Here is a 14,344-nt window from a genome sequence, read left to right on the forward strand (position 1 = left end):
ATAGGAGTGACCGCTGACCCAGTGGCCAGGCAGGCAGCAGCTCGGACAGTCCCAGAGCCCCAAAGGACAGGGTGACAGGAGGGTGATGGATAGCGGAGAGGAACACCACCACAGCCTGTCCTAAAGCCCTGACTGACCCGGTCTGAACTGACCAGCACACTCAGGGCTGCGCGAGCATCTGTTATTACCAGAGACTCTCACCCTCACCCACAGACGGGTCGTGGCGTGTCGTAGATCGGCTATTTTTCCTTTCTAGATGCTTTTTTTAAAACCTTTTTCAATTTTCAATTTAATTCAATTTTTTGATTTCAATGACCCCTGGCTCGAGATGCATTAGGCCACAGGCTCCCATTCAATATGGTTGATTAGTTCTGGGACTCCACTCTGCAAGTGCACGGTATAAATTCTTAATTTAACTCCGATAATTCCGTTCCATGTGTACACTCACGGGACCCTTTTTCACCAAAATAACGTTGGTTCTAGATTCTTGAAACCTTGGTGCTTTCACGGAACCGGTGGCCATTTTTTTGGTTCCAGTTCTTTTAGGATTCTGAACCAATTCATTTTCAGTGTAAACGCTCTGAACTGGTTCAATATTAGGCAGGGGGAAAAGTGAACCGGTTCAACCCCCGTGGTAAAGGGGGGGGGGGGGGGGGTCCTCACCCAGAACACACATTTTGTATGAATCAGTCAGTATGGAGGTGGATGTACAGTACTGTAGGTAGCTGTCTGTCTGTCCATGCCTCAAGCGATGTCGTTTTGATCTCCATTCATGTGTGTGTGTCCCGTCTCTCTCTATCTCTCTGAACCAACAGACCCGAGGAAGAAGTACCACGTTAAGCTCCTGGGCTACAACTTCATGGGAGATGGATACCAAGCAGACCAGACCGTCAGCACCCCTGGATGCGTCTGTATGTTCCACTCGCACGCACGCACGCAGTTATCATTGTGCTTGTGATCGTGCTTGGCGCAAACAGCCTTTAAACAGTGTAATGTTTTATTACAAGATTGATTGCAGTAGAACTATCTGTTCCAACAACCTGAACGTCTCTCTCTCTCTCTCTCTCTCTCGCTCTCTCTCTCTCTCTCTCTCCTCAGCCGTTAGAGACCGCCTGGTGCCGCCTCCTCCGCCACCGCATCACGTCCACTCCAAGGCCAACAGCTCGTCCTCTGTCTTCCTGCACTGGGGCCGTCCGGCCTTCTCGTCCAGCCAGACGGTCAACTACACGGTCCGCTGCAACCCCGTGGGCCTGCAGAACGCTTCCCTCGTGCTCTACCTGCCAACGTGAGTTACTTTATTGAGACCTGAGACCAGATTCTACAAAATGTCTTCTAAGTCATGATGACCTGTGTTTCTATGTCAGTGGTGCTCAAAAACTATTTCATGTCAAGGACGACCCCAAATGTATATTCGGCTGCCGGACCCCCATCTGAAAATATGTTGTTCCAGAGACCCCCCAGAAGCAAAGATATGAGTTCAAAACGTTAAAAGATTTGTGCCACATTTTCATGATTTTTTTTAGCAGATCTACAAGCAGCACTCTGTGCCGTGCTATGAGCTACACAGCTAAAGTTTAAAATAATGGTTAAAGTGGTTAAAAGCTAAGGTGACACAGATGCGTTCCAGGTCTTAATGAGTTAATACCTTGGCTTCCCTATTCTGGGCATGTCAAACATTGTGGCCAATCTACAAGCTCACAGTGTGTCACAGCGGGAGACAGTGTTAACTTGGCTATATATAATCTTTAGAGCTTTGGTGCAGAGGGAAAAAATGTGAGGGGACAAGTATAGACCCCTGGGGGACCCCAGTCAGTGTTTAAGTACATGCTTTGCAAATGCATGAAAAAGGCTTTTCCTTTTGAGGTGGTATTTTTGTATGGTTCATATTATTGGCTACAGTTTGGGTAACATTTTCACTTTTATGCAAATATAGAGAGACAAAAAACAACAACAAAAACTCCCCAAGGACATTGTAAACATTGATATAATTGAGATAATTGGTGGTGTCAGACAGTGAATGTGGCCATCATCACAGATCAAGGCTCTTCTACTGCCAGTGGAATAAGCTGTCTTTCCTCGTCCACATAGACGTCCATATTCTCGGGGGAACATTATCCAAAACAATCTATACATTGTCAGCTCTTTTTGGCAAAAGAGATTTGGTGTGGACAGAAAAATAAGTGGTCAAAGTACAGTTGTAACTCAAGTCCAGTTCTCTACAACTACAGGGGGTCTACTCTAGGGGGTTCTCTACAACTACAGGGGGTCTCTACTCTAGGGGGTTCTCTACAACTACAGGGGGTCTCTACTCTAGGGGGTTAACAATGCCCCAGTGGAAAGTTACTGGGACACAATTTACTCGTGAAAAAGTACTCACATGTTGTACTGTTATAGTAGTAAAAGCATCAATACTGCAATATAGAAATACTCAAGCAAAAGTCCGGAATTGAAAATGCATTGGTATAAAAATTTACTTAAAGTACCAAAAGTTGAAAGTACTCTGTATGCAGAATCATCTCATGCGTCACATTTCAAAGGGCCAAAATATACATACGTAGGGCTGAAGTGGGTAATGTATGTTTTGGAATAAAGTGTCAAATAAATGTAGTGGAGTAAAAGTACAATATTTAGATCTGAGTAGAAGTGAATGTATATTGGATATCTGAAATACTCAAGTAAAGAACAAGTACTAAAGTACTAAATCATCTTTAATGCTGTTGAACGAAAATGAAAGAAATGACCCGGTAGAATACGTCTCTATGTTTAATTCAGTAGATGGCTTACTACTGCCAAATGTGAGCAGTCAAAGGGCACACCTTTTCAATGTAGGCTATGTGGGAATGCAGAGAGATTGTGGCATTTTGGAGTGAGATCTTACAAATAATTTATAGAATGCTAGATGTAAGGATACCATTGGACCCAAAACTCTGCATATTGGGGTTGTACCCTGCAACCCTGGTTATACCAAGGAATAACCAAATTCTTATAGATATGTCGCTACTCCAAGCAAAGCACACAATTGCTCTAACATGGAAAAACACTCAGAGACCACGAGTGAGCCAATGGCTCAGGAAAATGAACAGTTGTTGTGGAAAGGAACTTATATTTTGAAGAAAACAAGTGAAATGTATGATGAGGTCTGGGGACCTTTCACCCAACTCTTAACGAATGTTGATGTGTTGAATATGCTCCGCAATGATAATGGAAATGCCTCATAAACTGTAGTGATCTTATGGACTCTCTGGGATACTGATACATCTTACCTGTGTGGACCTACTCTCATTTATCTGCTTATGGATTGACTTCTGCTAAATGTTTCGGTTGTTGTTGGTTGTTTTTCTTTCTTTTTTTTCTGTTTTATTGTTCCTTTTCGCTCCTGTGAAAAAATGTCAGCAGTGTCTGTTTTTGTCGTTGTATATTTCTGAAAAAACAAAAAAAACAATAAACATATTGTTTAAAAATATATATATACCTCAAGTACAGTACTTAAGTAAATGTACTTAGTCACTTTCCACATGGTGGTGGTGACCAATAATTATGTCGGGTCTCTTTGCAGCTCTACTACTCCATCTGCTGGTGACTTGTGGTAATGTTTTTGTGCTTGTCTTTGCTGTTTGTTGCAGCAACGAGCAGAGCCTGATGGTTCAGGACCTGGAACCCAACACCAAGTATGAGTTCGCCATCCGCCTGCACCTCGACCAGCTGGCCAGTCCCTGGAGCCCCGTCGTTTACGAGACCACTTTCCCTGAAGGTAGGGACAAGTTAACACACACACACTCATCTCATATCATCATGCATTATAGAGGGTATGCACTATGCACGCAAATTCAGTGGCAAATCGAGTGTCAAAGTGAGTTTAACGTTGTTTAATGCAATCAGATAGGACTTTTCTGTTTGAATGTATGGGCTGACAAGGCCAGAAAGTAGTTTTTTTAGCCACTCAGTAGGCTTTCCCGCATCACATCCGGGTATGATGATGATTACACACGCATACCCTCTATTGTCTGCACCAGGCCGAAGGCATGGGGAGAGAGTATGTTTTGCACTCCATCCGTCCGTCTGCATACAGCTAATCTCCGGTACTGTTGGCCCGGTCGATGTGCACACACTGAATTCCCCAGTATGAGGCCGATTTTTGCAAAACACATGTTTTATATTACTTATTTATGAGAGACAGTGTAGTGCCTCAGGAAACTAGGATCAGAGGTAAACCAAGCACCTAGCATCAGTCTAAAGAATACCAGTAAGACGCCCTAAAGGGTGAGAAGTGTGCACACATCCGCCTGGGTGACAGCAGACTGCTGGACGAGCGCTGGCGTTTTGGCATGGGGGGGTCAGATCAACATATGGAATTAATTCTGTACTGGCTATACTGTATATGGAGCATGTCTTGAGTATACAGGGTTTGATCATGGAGATCAATATATGGAATGTCAGAACAGGTCAGCTCCATATATGGAGATCTAAGCAGGGGCAGTGTCTTGCGAGTACAGGGTTTGATGAGGGCCCAGGTAGGGCCGGGCCTTTGGGACTTTTGAGAACTAGGTTTCGCCGGCTTCCGGGTGCGGCTGCACTAATAACTTTGGGACAGGCCCGGCTAGAGTTTAAATGGACAGCTATCAGTCAAAAGGGAGACATCGAAGCGGAAGGATGGATGGGGAAGGATCAACATATGGAATGTCAGAACAGGTCAGCTCCATATATGGAGATCTAAGGGTTTGAGGTCAGATGTAGAGTTGCTGGCCAATATTGATGACATCAGGGATCTCCATATATGGGCTTAATATTGATGACATCAGGGATCTGACGGGAAATGCTCGATTTCATAGTAAATGCGACCTGCAGTCGCAAATAATATCAAAAGAAAGAATAAATAATCTGTACATTGAAACTGTAGGATGCCAGGTCAACAAATGAACCTAGCATCTGTCTACATAACTGAATTACATTTTAACCTTTGCATGAGAACACTGCATGGTCATCAAGGCTAGGTCAAGTGCTATGGGCTATGGTAGGTAGAGTCTTCAGATTACGGCGGAACATTGTGAGTGAGTCTGCAGCTCTTAACTGTCTCGTTCCATCTGCCCCACCCCAATCCCAGCTCCGACCCACCCACCCTCCAATGTGAAAGTGACCCTCATCGAGGCGGACACGGCGCTGGTGTCCTGGAAGCATCCGGACGAGGCCAACATCGCCGTGACACACTACACCATCCTGTACGCCTCCAGGACGGCCTGGGTGGCGGGCCAGTGGACGGTGTTGCAGAGAGAAGGTACGACACACACACAGAGACACACACACACACACACACACACAAACACCCCCCAGTCCCAGACTAACGGCCAATTGGAAATCAATAAGTCATTTCATCCTGCCAAACGCATTAGTGTATTTGACATTCATTCTGTGTGTTGTGTGCTTGCTGTTAGACAACATGGCCTCACACTCCGCTGTTATCTTCCTCATTATGGGGCGGCTTACAATTAATACGAGCAGAAAAGAAAGCATCTGATTGGCCTATTCGTCACCAGTGTGACCTCTCCAAATGTATTGTGCATGCTGCCACTAAGTACCTCAATGCACATAATGTGTAATATATTCTAAAATATTTAAAAAAAAATAACCCATTCTGGGCAGGAACCCCTTTTGGTGTTAGCATTATGTTATGCTTTAGCTATTGAAAAATAGCAGATCTACAAGCTGTAGGACTGTTATTTTTTAAACGACTGACATAGAAACATAGCTTTTTCAGAAAACTGTCAGAACGCAGAAGACATTTTTAGAATCTGATCTCAGGTCAAAATGGGTTAAGTTCATATGGAAGTCAATCCAACCAGAAACCTTCTGATTCCAAAGCGGCCTTGTACATAACAGGCTTGGTGGTCTCTGGTCTACCGGGACCCAGATTCATGGGGCTCGTCTTATGAAGAACAGATGACCCCAGGAAGCGCAAGACACCCCTGGCTTTCCTCCTCGCCACCACTGGCGAAGGGGGTCAAAAGTGTTCAAAAAAGCTGTTCACAAAGCCCCTCTGCCCCCTGCCCTGAGCCCCCCCCCCCCCCCCCCCATCACTTTAAATCAACGCGGCCGGGGCCCCTGACAGTTACAGCTGGGGGGGAGGGGGTATGTGTATAGCTCTGAACCCTGACCTCCTCCTCCTCTATAGCTAGCCTGAGAACGTGGACACAAATAGACCCTCCTCCAACCTTGTTGGTACCCCCGTACAGTGGTGGAAAGTACATTGAGTACTGTACTTAATGTACACTTTTACTGTGCTGGAGTATTTCCCATTTTCAGTACATTTACTCATTCTACAACTGCATCTCAGAGGAAAATATTGTTTTTACTCCACTGCAATTATTTGAAAATGTAGTTAATAGTTACTTGAATAGTTACTGTGGATTTGGATGTATTGCCAGTAAAGAGCATTACATGGGATATAATTTGGCAAGAAGCGCAACATTGTTGTTGGATACAGCCACATTTGAATGCATCAACTATTTACAAAAGCCTTTTTTCTACACTAGACATTATTCACATGCAAACAAAAACCTTGAGTAGTAAATAGAAGTTAAAAGAGAAAAGTGCTTAAAAGAATTACACCCGTGTGAACTGAGTGGTGCAACTCTGTGTGGGGCCCCCGGTGGATCCCCGGAACTTCCAGACCCACAGGAACGCGCCCAGGGTGCCAGCCCGGTTCCGGCGAGCCGCCCCGCGTCCGAAACGGTCGAGAAATTAGAGTTACTGTGTGGGGGAATTAGCAGACACCTCTCTCTCTCTCTCTCTCTAGCAGGCAACAGTGCAACTCTCTCTCTCTGTTTCTAGCACAACAGCGCCCCTACTGGTACTCTAAACATCGGGACATACCGGTAGTCATATAGGTTAGGACATAGGGACATTGTTGTTCCTTGGAGTGGTTGCACCACTCAAAAATACCTGTCCTGTATGCTTTTCTGAATGCAAGGGTAGCCTGGGCACCATTTAATTTAGGGTATATGATCCAGTCGGGAGCGGATGATATCGTTACGTCATGTTGTAGTATTGTTTTGTAGTCGACAGGCAGGAACAATCAAACAGAACTTATTTTTCCCTCAAACCGATTTTTCTCAATAAAAGCTACAGGCTACGAGAACTTTTATTGTTATTCTTCTGGTTTGAGGAAAAAGGAAGTTCCTGACAGATTGTTCCTGCCTATCGACTGTCGAAACAATACTACAACATAACGTAACGATATCATCCGCTCCCGACCGGATCATACAGACTTTTGAAACAGAGACCAGGCTTTCCTCAGAGGTGGAGAGACTGGTGAGGTGAGGGTAGGGACCACCTGCAATACCGCCATGGACCACCAGGGGTCCGCAGACCACCAGTTGAAAAACTTTTTTCCAGTAGTCATACAAGTGCATCAGATAATTTAAAAGATGTGTCTATATTCTAAAGTCGACAAAAGTCTTGGTTTTAGGTGAAAATTCCTTGTTAGTTTAGTTTAATAAATTGTTGTTTAATCGACTTTTCAGTTTTTTTGAGTGGTGCAACCACTCCCTTACGGAGCTATGTGTGTGTGTGGGTGGCTGGCTGGCTGGCTGGCTGGGTGGGTGCCTGCCTGGGTATGAGCACGAAAACAGAATGGTTGTTTTTCACCACCGCAACCTAACACACACACAAACACACGCACATATTAACTGTATATGATTTTGGGTGTGACAGTACAGTAGAGGGTACAGTAGAGGGACCGGCACACGGTAACTCTGTCATTTCTCAACCGTTTCGGATGTGGGGCGGCTCGCCGGAACCAGCCCGGACCCCTGGGGGTCTGGAACTCCCCCCACCCCGGCGGGGACCCCCACATGGTAACTGTCATTTCTCTACCGTTTCGGACGCGGGGCGGCTCGCCGGAACAGGGCCGGCACCCTGGGTGCGTTCCTGTGGGTCTGGAACCCCCCCACCCCCACACACACACTGGGAACCCCCACACGGAGTTGCACCACTCACTTCACATGCGTGTGATTTTTAAATGTCAGCTGACTACTTTGAAGAGCCTTGGGGAACAAGGAAAAGGTCCATTTGGGCGTCCCCTTTTTATGTTGCTGCTGTTTTTGCAGTTCCCAACACTACAGTACTGGACCATAGTGTTGCTGTAGGACAAAGAAAAAACATTTTGGGCTCCATCTTGCGCCACCCTTAACACTTATCCTAAACGCCATTTTTTCAAAAATTGCCATTTTTTACTATTTTGAAAAACATTTTAAAGTAGTTCAACTAACCGATCTACTTCGAGACATTGTGGATTGTCTATTGAACTATTTTAAATGGTTTTATAAAATAATATAAAATGGCAAATTAGTTTAGGGATAAGGGTTAAGGGATATATCCCAAATGTATAGGTTCCGTAATGCAATTCCAATGTTCTTTAGCCCTAAACAATAATGGCGGAAATACCCGAAATACCCGTACTGTATGTGTGTCTCAAAGAGTAAGTAAGCCCTTCCAGGGTTTCTCACCTCGCCTGCACAACTCCCTTTTCCACTTGACTGTTTCTCCTGACGGATTGGACTGTATACTGTGCTTACACTGAGCTCTTAAACAACATTTAAAACTTGTGCTTTGGCAGGGAGTATCACCATGGCCCTCCTGGAGAACCTGCAGCCGGAGCAAGTGTACCTGGTGAAGGTGTCTGCGTCCAATGAAATGGGAGATGGGCCGTTCAGTCACGCGGTGGAGCTGCCGCCCAGAATGGAGGCTGGTTCGTCTTCCATCCCCAGACATGGACGTGGTTCTGCACATGCACCAGGTCAGTGGGGATGTGTTGAGCCCGACCCCCGATTGGGGTCCAGTGTTGATTCAGATTATCTTTCAACCAGTGGTCCTTGAGGGGGTTCCAGGTGGTCCCCCGCTAAATGATGGAGAGTTGATAACCATTATACTGTAGATCTGACCACTTATAGATCTTTAACTCTTGAGAGTGTCAAATGAAACCAAATGGACCTGTACGGGTCCATTTGGTTTCGTTTTACGTTCTCAAGAGTTAAATTATTGTTAAACATCAGCATTAATTAATTTACACACTTACACTACTTAAAGTCCACACAATTAGAGAATGTATAGAATAATTGTTATTTTGATCAATGTTTGCCTATTATTTCTCCTATGGTACCGCATCAATACAGCATGGAATTGTGGACAAAATCATATCCAATAACAACAAAATATTCAAAGTTTTGGGTCTGAGAGGCTACATCTCATCAAATGGTGGTCCGTGGCTCAAATGGCCAATAAAAAATGGGCCTTGATACAAATAGGGTCCTAGACAACCCATACTTTAATTTGACTTTGCAGCGTTCTCCGATGGCTTCTACCACCTGGACCAGCGGTCCATGACAGGCATCATAGTGGGGGTGTGCATCGCTCTGACCTGCATCATCATCTGTGCCTTCATCCTCGTCTGTAGAGGCAAACACAGGTACTCATTCTGTACATAGAATTTCTTCTTCTCATTCTTCTCATTTTTGCCTTACTATAACGGCACCACAAGTGGACTGTTAGACGTGCTACAGACTATACTCTATGAATGTATAGTGGAGTACGTATGTGTTTAGACGTGCTACAGACTGTACTGTATGAATGTATAGTGGAGTACGTATGTGTTTATACGTGCTACAGACTGTACTGTATGAATGTATAGTGGAGTACGTATGTGTTTAGACGTGCTACAGACTGTACTGTATGAATGTATAGTGGAGTACGTATGTGTTTAGACGTGCTACAGACTGTACTGTATGAATGTATAGTGGAGTACGTATGTGTTTATACGTGCTACAGACTATACATGACATCTGACTTGTTCTCTTTCAGGAAACTGTCGGCCATTAAGGCGTACCGTGAGGCAGGAAGCACGTTGTCCGCGCCGGACGCCAATCAGCTGGGCTCGGAGGGGGCGTCTGACGGCGCTGATGTCACCGTGCCCATGATGAGCAATCAGCACTACATCGATGCCAAGGTACTGATCAGCAGAGAATGTCGATGAATAGGGCTGAAATGTCTAAATGGGCACTTTCGGACGGAATGATTCAGCTATTTCCGGTGCACTCAGCAGAGTATAATGAAGCCTTTCACTCAGGAAATGCTTCATTATAATATCCAGTAAAGTTTTCTGGAGATGCGGCGTACGGCATGGATTTCTACACAGAGGACAATTCTTTAAACATAACATTCTGCAATCAAGTTCAGGAGAGTTTGGAAAAGGCTATTCTCTTGAATGCTGCCTTCAAGAGGCACTTTTTACAGATGAGTAAAAAGGCAGATATAGAAGCTCACGCTATGTGTGACACTGTTGTACGGCAATTCAGTCCAAAAGTCCAAAACAGAACTTAAGTAATTAATCATACTAATCGATTCTTCATTTAACTGAACAAGTAATGATTTAATAATTGCTAACAATCAATCAATTGATCAATAGTGGCAGCCCAATAGACCTACTATATATCTGACAGCAAGAGAAAGGAAACATGTAGCTTCCAAATCATAGAGAAATTTACATTTGACTGTAGTGTACAATACTATATTTTTGTACTTCTAGGGTGGAACAAATCTGATGATTAATAATCTGGGACCAGTGCAGGCCAACACTGAGAAGAGAAAGAAGAAATGGTTTTCTTTCAGCGATGAAGAGAAGACTGACGAACAGGTATGTCTGACTTCTTCAACATATTCCTTTCCCCCATGGTCACTGAAGCCAGTCATGTTCCCAACATTAAAGGGTATTTGTCAGACAGACAAATAGGGAGGAAATCTTTGTTGGAGACATATCTGTGTCAGCAACACACTCTGGCAACATCTATTAACAGTGATCATAGAACGGTAGTGACACTGTAGTGACTTAGTGTGACCACGCCCACAGACAATGAGGCGTAATAGTGGCGAGAAGTGGTATTTCTTTCCCGCCTAATATTGAACCGGTTCCGAGTTTCCATTGAAAATGAATTGGTTCAGAACCCAAACAGTTGGTTCGAACTGGAACCAAAACATGGCCGCCGGTTCTGTGAAAGCACCACGGGGTGAAAGCACCACGGTTCCAATAATCTAGAACCAAAGTTATTTTGGTGGAAAAGTGGCCACAGCTCCATGGCTCTTTGCACGCCTCAATTTAACACACCTGTTAACACCTTAATTGCCCGGGGTTATTTAATCCATTCAATTATAGCGCCCAGTCGATTTATAGCAACAGAGCACTTTTACAGACGGACCGGATGTTGTTCCGGACGTGTCTGTAGCAGCTAGATGTAGCCAAACAACTCTCGATGCGATTTGGGGTTTTAAGTACCTAATCATGAACCTATCATCAGATTCAGAGGAGTAGACCCCTCGTCCACTCATACGAGGCGGGCACCACCGTGCTGTGTTACGAAGACGAGCTGCCGGGGGCGTCTCCCAACGAGCCCAGCACCATGCGCGTCCTGCTGGGAGACACGGAGGGCTCGTCCAACAGCGAGGGCAGCCATGAGACGGGCGACTCGGGACGCTTCTCTCACGACGAGACAGAGATGACCAACCTGTCCTGTGGCCGCGGCAGTCGGCCCGCGTCCCTGGGAGCAGAGGAGGAGGAGGAGGAGGAAGAAGTGGAGATGGGGAGCGGTGGGTCAGAAGACGTCGGCCCACCCGGCCGAGAGCGCAGACGAGACGGCAAGATGGCCGAGCAACAACGTCACCTGGAGCTGAAGGTGGCTGTGACCACTGAACGGGTCGAAGCCTTGTGAAGCTCCAAAACTGCTCCTAGTCTGCACTTTCTATTGTCTTTTTTGTGTACAGTATGTGTGTGTGTGTGTGTGTGTGTGTGTGTGTGTGTGTGTGTGTGTGTGTGTGTGTGTGCACGCGTGCGTGCATGTGTCCGTGTGTGTGACAGAGAGAAACCCTCAAGTACTATACTCGAGACAAATTTATACTCCATATTATACCGGTGTTGCTTGCCAAAAAGGAAACAGTTCTACGTTGTAGATCTGCTCTTTTTGGCAAGCGTATGGCATTATGAATTAACCTCCAGGCCAGCATTTGAAAGCGTTTTCTTCTACCGTCTCCTTTTCGTTGTTGAATGTCATTTGTATTTTCTCATTTATTTGTGTGTATGTTTTCGCAAGAAAAGAATTCTCACCCACCATGAATGTGTCCAAAAAGATTGTCAAAAATGTGAAAAGTGACTGCTACGTTTCTGACATTATTTAAGAGTTTATCACTGGAGCAAAAGGAGAGAGAGGGGGGGGGGGGTTGTTGGATATCTACCTCGATTTACCTCTTGGTAAACATACACTAATGTATTTAATAACTACTTATACCTGCGTCATGTGACGGGATGCTTCAGTCACGTGACCTTTGATACTTCCTGATGACTTTTTCTAACGAGCTAAGTTAGAGTCATCCCCATTTTTTTTTCTTTTGTTTAGTTTTTTCCTTATGTTTTGTTGTGAATTGAAGGATTATGAGCGGGGCGCTGTGACATACGATTAACCACTTTAATGACATGCCCCATTCCGGGCATGTCATTATAGGTCAATATTAACGAAAACTTTCAAGAAAATTCCCAAATTGGCAGAACAATAGTAGATTGTGGTGTTATCGCAACGATAAAGCAAAATATTTTATTCTGAACCGCGAATTAAGGGCATCAACCTGTATAAAGGAGGCATCAACTATATGAATAGTTTTTGATGTGGAGTTGTCACTTTTCGTATGGTTTATTCCTGACGCACCGGTTTATCGGGTTTATCCAAGAAGCATTGGATGTTTAGATCAGTGATTTTCAAAATGTTTTCATTTCAAGCACCCCTCGTAACTCTGGGAGTGTACACTCTTCTGAGTGACATAGAATGCACACACCCCTCGTAACTCTGGGAGTGTACTGTACACTCTTCTGAGTGACATAGAATGCACATTATCACCTCCTCATTATGTTGCTGACCTTTATTTATCCAGCCCAGTATTATCACACATTTCATTTGATCCATTATCGATTAATGGTGTCTGAAAATGTTGAATGTCTGCTTTCCCCCCTTTTTATTATGCGCAGTTGCCCCTGCCAATTCCTGTTTTATACTACCTCGTTTTAAACAAAAGAATATTTTATTGTCTTATTATTTTCCTAAACTCAGGGAACAAGGTTTAGTACGTCGGAAAAGCCATGTAAAATGCTACATGGTGAACTTCACAGGGTATGTTGTCAGTACTAAACTATTGTAGAGAGAGATTGCCTAACAGATGAATATGATATGAATAATGAATGTATTTCTGCAACTTTATGCCAGTTGTTGCAGAAGCTTGTGATGTCCACTATAAATCCGATTTAAATGTATTTGCGTGCCTGGGTCGGGTGCACAAAATAGCCGATGTATGTAAGTCCACAACGCATTGCATCTGTGAGCTTCTAGATCGAACATTTGTGGTGTGCGACACTGTCACGCAGCTAAGTATACATTGGGTTTCAGAGGTGGACTATTTTTAATTTAGTGTAGTTACTAGCTGGAATAATGTCTAGTTGTACGATATGCTTTGGTTTGTTGATTTCTTCCTTTTTATTCACGAGAGAAAAAGAAAAATACCAAAAGTGCTTGTATTGACATGTCGGTACAGCTACAACCTTAAAGCTTTAGAATTGGCCTTTAATGTGGAAAAGGAATCCCTCGGGCGCTGAAACCAAAGTATTTCTGAGGGACAACTCCTTCACATGAGGATGCAAGACTTTATGAAGTATGATTGTTGAAAAGCAATGGAAGTGTTTATTAATCAGATATGAAAGTGGAGAATTGAATGAACACCGCAAAAACCTTTGCCTCCAAGAAGATCTATATTTTTGTTGACAGATTTTTGTACCACCGAGTACACACATTCTAGTTCCTTTTGTTCCAAGTAGTCGATGCTTTACTGTAGAATAGACGAAAAAAATAAATTAGCACTTGTCTGGCAAGTTAGTTTTGTATTATCAGCCAATGTGCAGCGGTGACTCCAAAATAATTGTTTTGCTTCAGTTTTTATGCTTTTTTTTAATTTTATTTTTTATGCTCAGCTGATCTCCGGGCTAAAATGTAAAAAGAATAAGTGTTTATGTTTATGTGTTAGACCAAAGAAGAATTGCAGTCTTTGTGAGATCAGCTGAGGTGCTGCTTCTCGAGCGATGCCTTGCACATTGTGTGCTGTTGTCCTGTGAATGAAAATGCCTGATTTATACTTCGGGTTGCGCGCCATGGCTGTGCAGTTCACACAACGTTGTGAGCTTGTAGCGAGGTCATTTTACGGGTTGCGCAATGCGGCGCGCAACCACAGTATAACTCATCCAAGAGTTTGGATTGCGTGTTAAAAA

At 44.2% G+C, this 14,344-nt stretch overlaps 1 protein-coding gene across 1 annotated transcript in view; it reads left to right on the top strand.

The window, feature by feature from the left end:
* Positions 1–11,753, top strand: part of prtga (protogenin homolog a (Gallus gallus)) — a gene marked incomplete at both ends in the record, with an annotated part of 52,503 nt that extends 40,750 nt beyond the window's left edge. Inside the window, 9 exons of the mRNA XM_083759247.1 lie at positions 816–911; positions 1,099–1,285; positions 3,624–3,751; positions 5,102–5,272; positions 8,612–8,773; positions 9,337–9,460; positions 9,853–9,997; positions 10,577–10,684; positions 11,343–11,753. Of these exons, the coding sequence (XP_083615373.1) occupies positions 816–911; positions 1,099–1,285; positions 3,624–3,751; positions 5,102–5,272; positions 8,612–8,773; positions 9,337–9,460; positions 9,853–9,997; positions 10,577–10,684; positions 11,343–11,753 (1,532 nt within the window). The remainder of the gene's footprint in view (positions 1–815; positions 912–1,098; positions 1,286–3,623; positions 3,752–5,101; positions 5,273–8,611; positions 8,774–9,336; positions 9,461–9,852; positions 9,998–10,576; positions 10,685–11,342) is intronic.
* Positions 11,754–14,344: the final 2,591 nt, after the last annotated feature.

Source organism: Protomyctophum parallelum, assembly GCF_964188405.1.
Source record: "Protomyctophum parallelum genome assembly, chromosome: 2".
Taxonomy (NCBI): domain Eukaryota; kingdom Metazoa; phylum Chordata; class Actinopteri; order Myctophiformes; family Myctophidae; genus Protomyctophum; species Protomyctophum parallelum.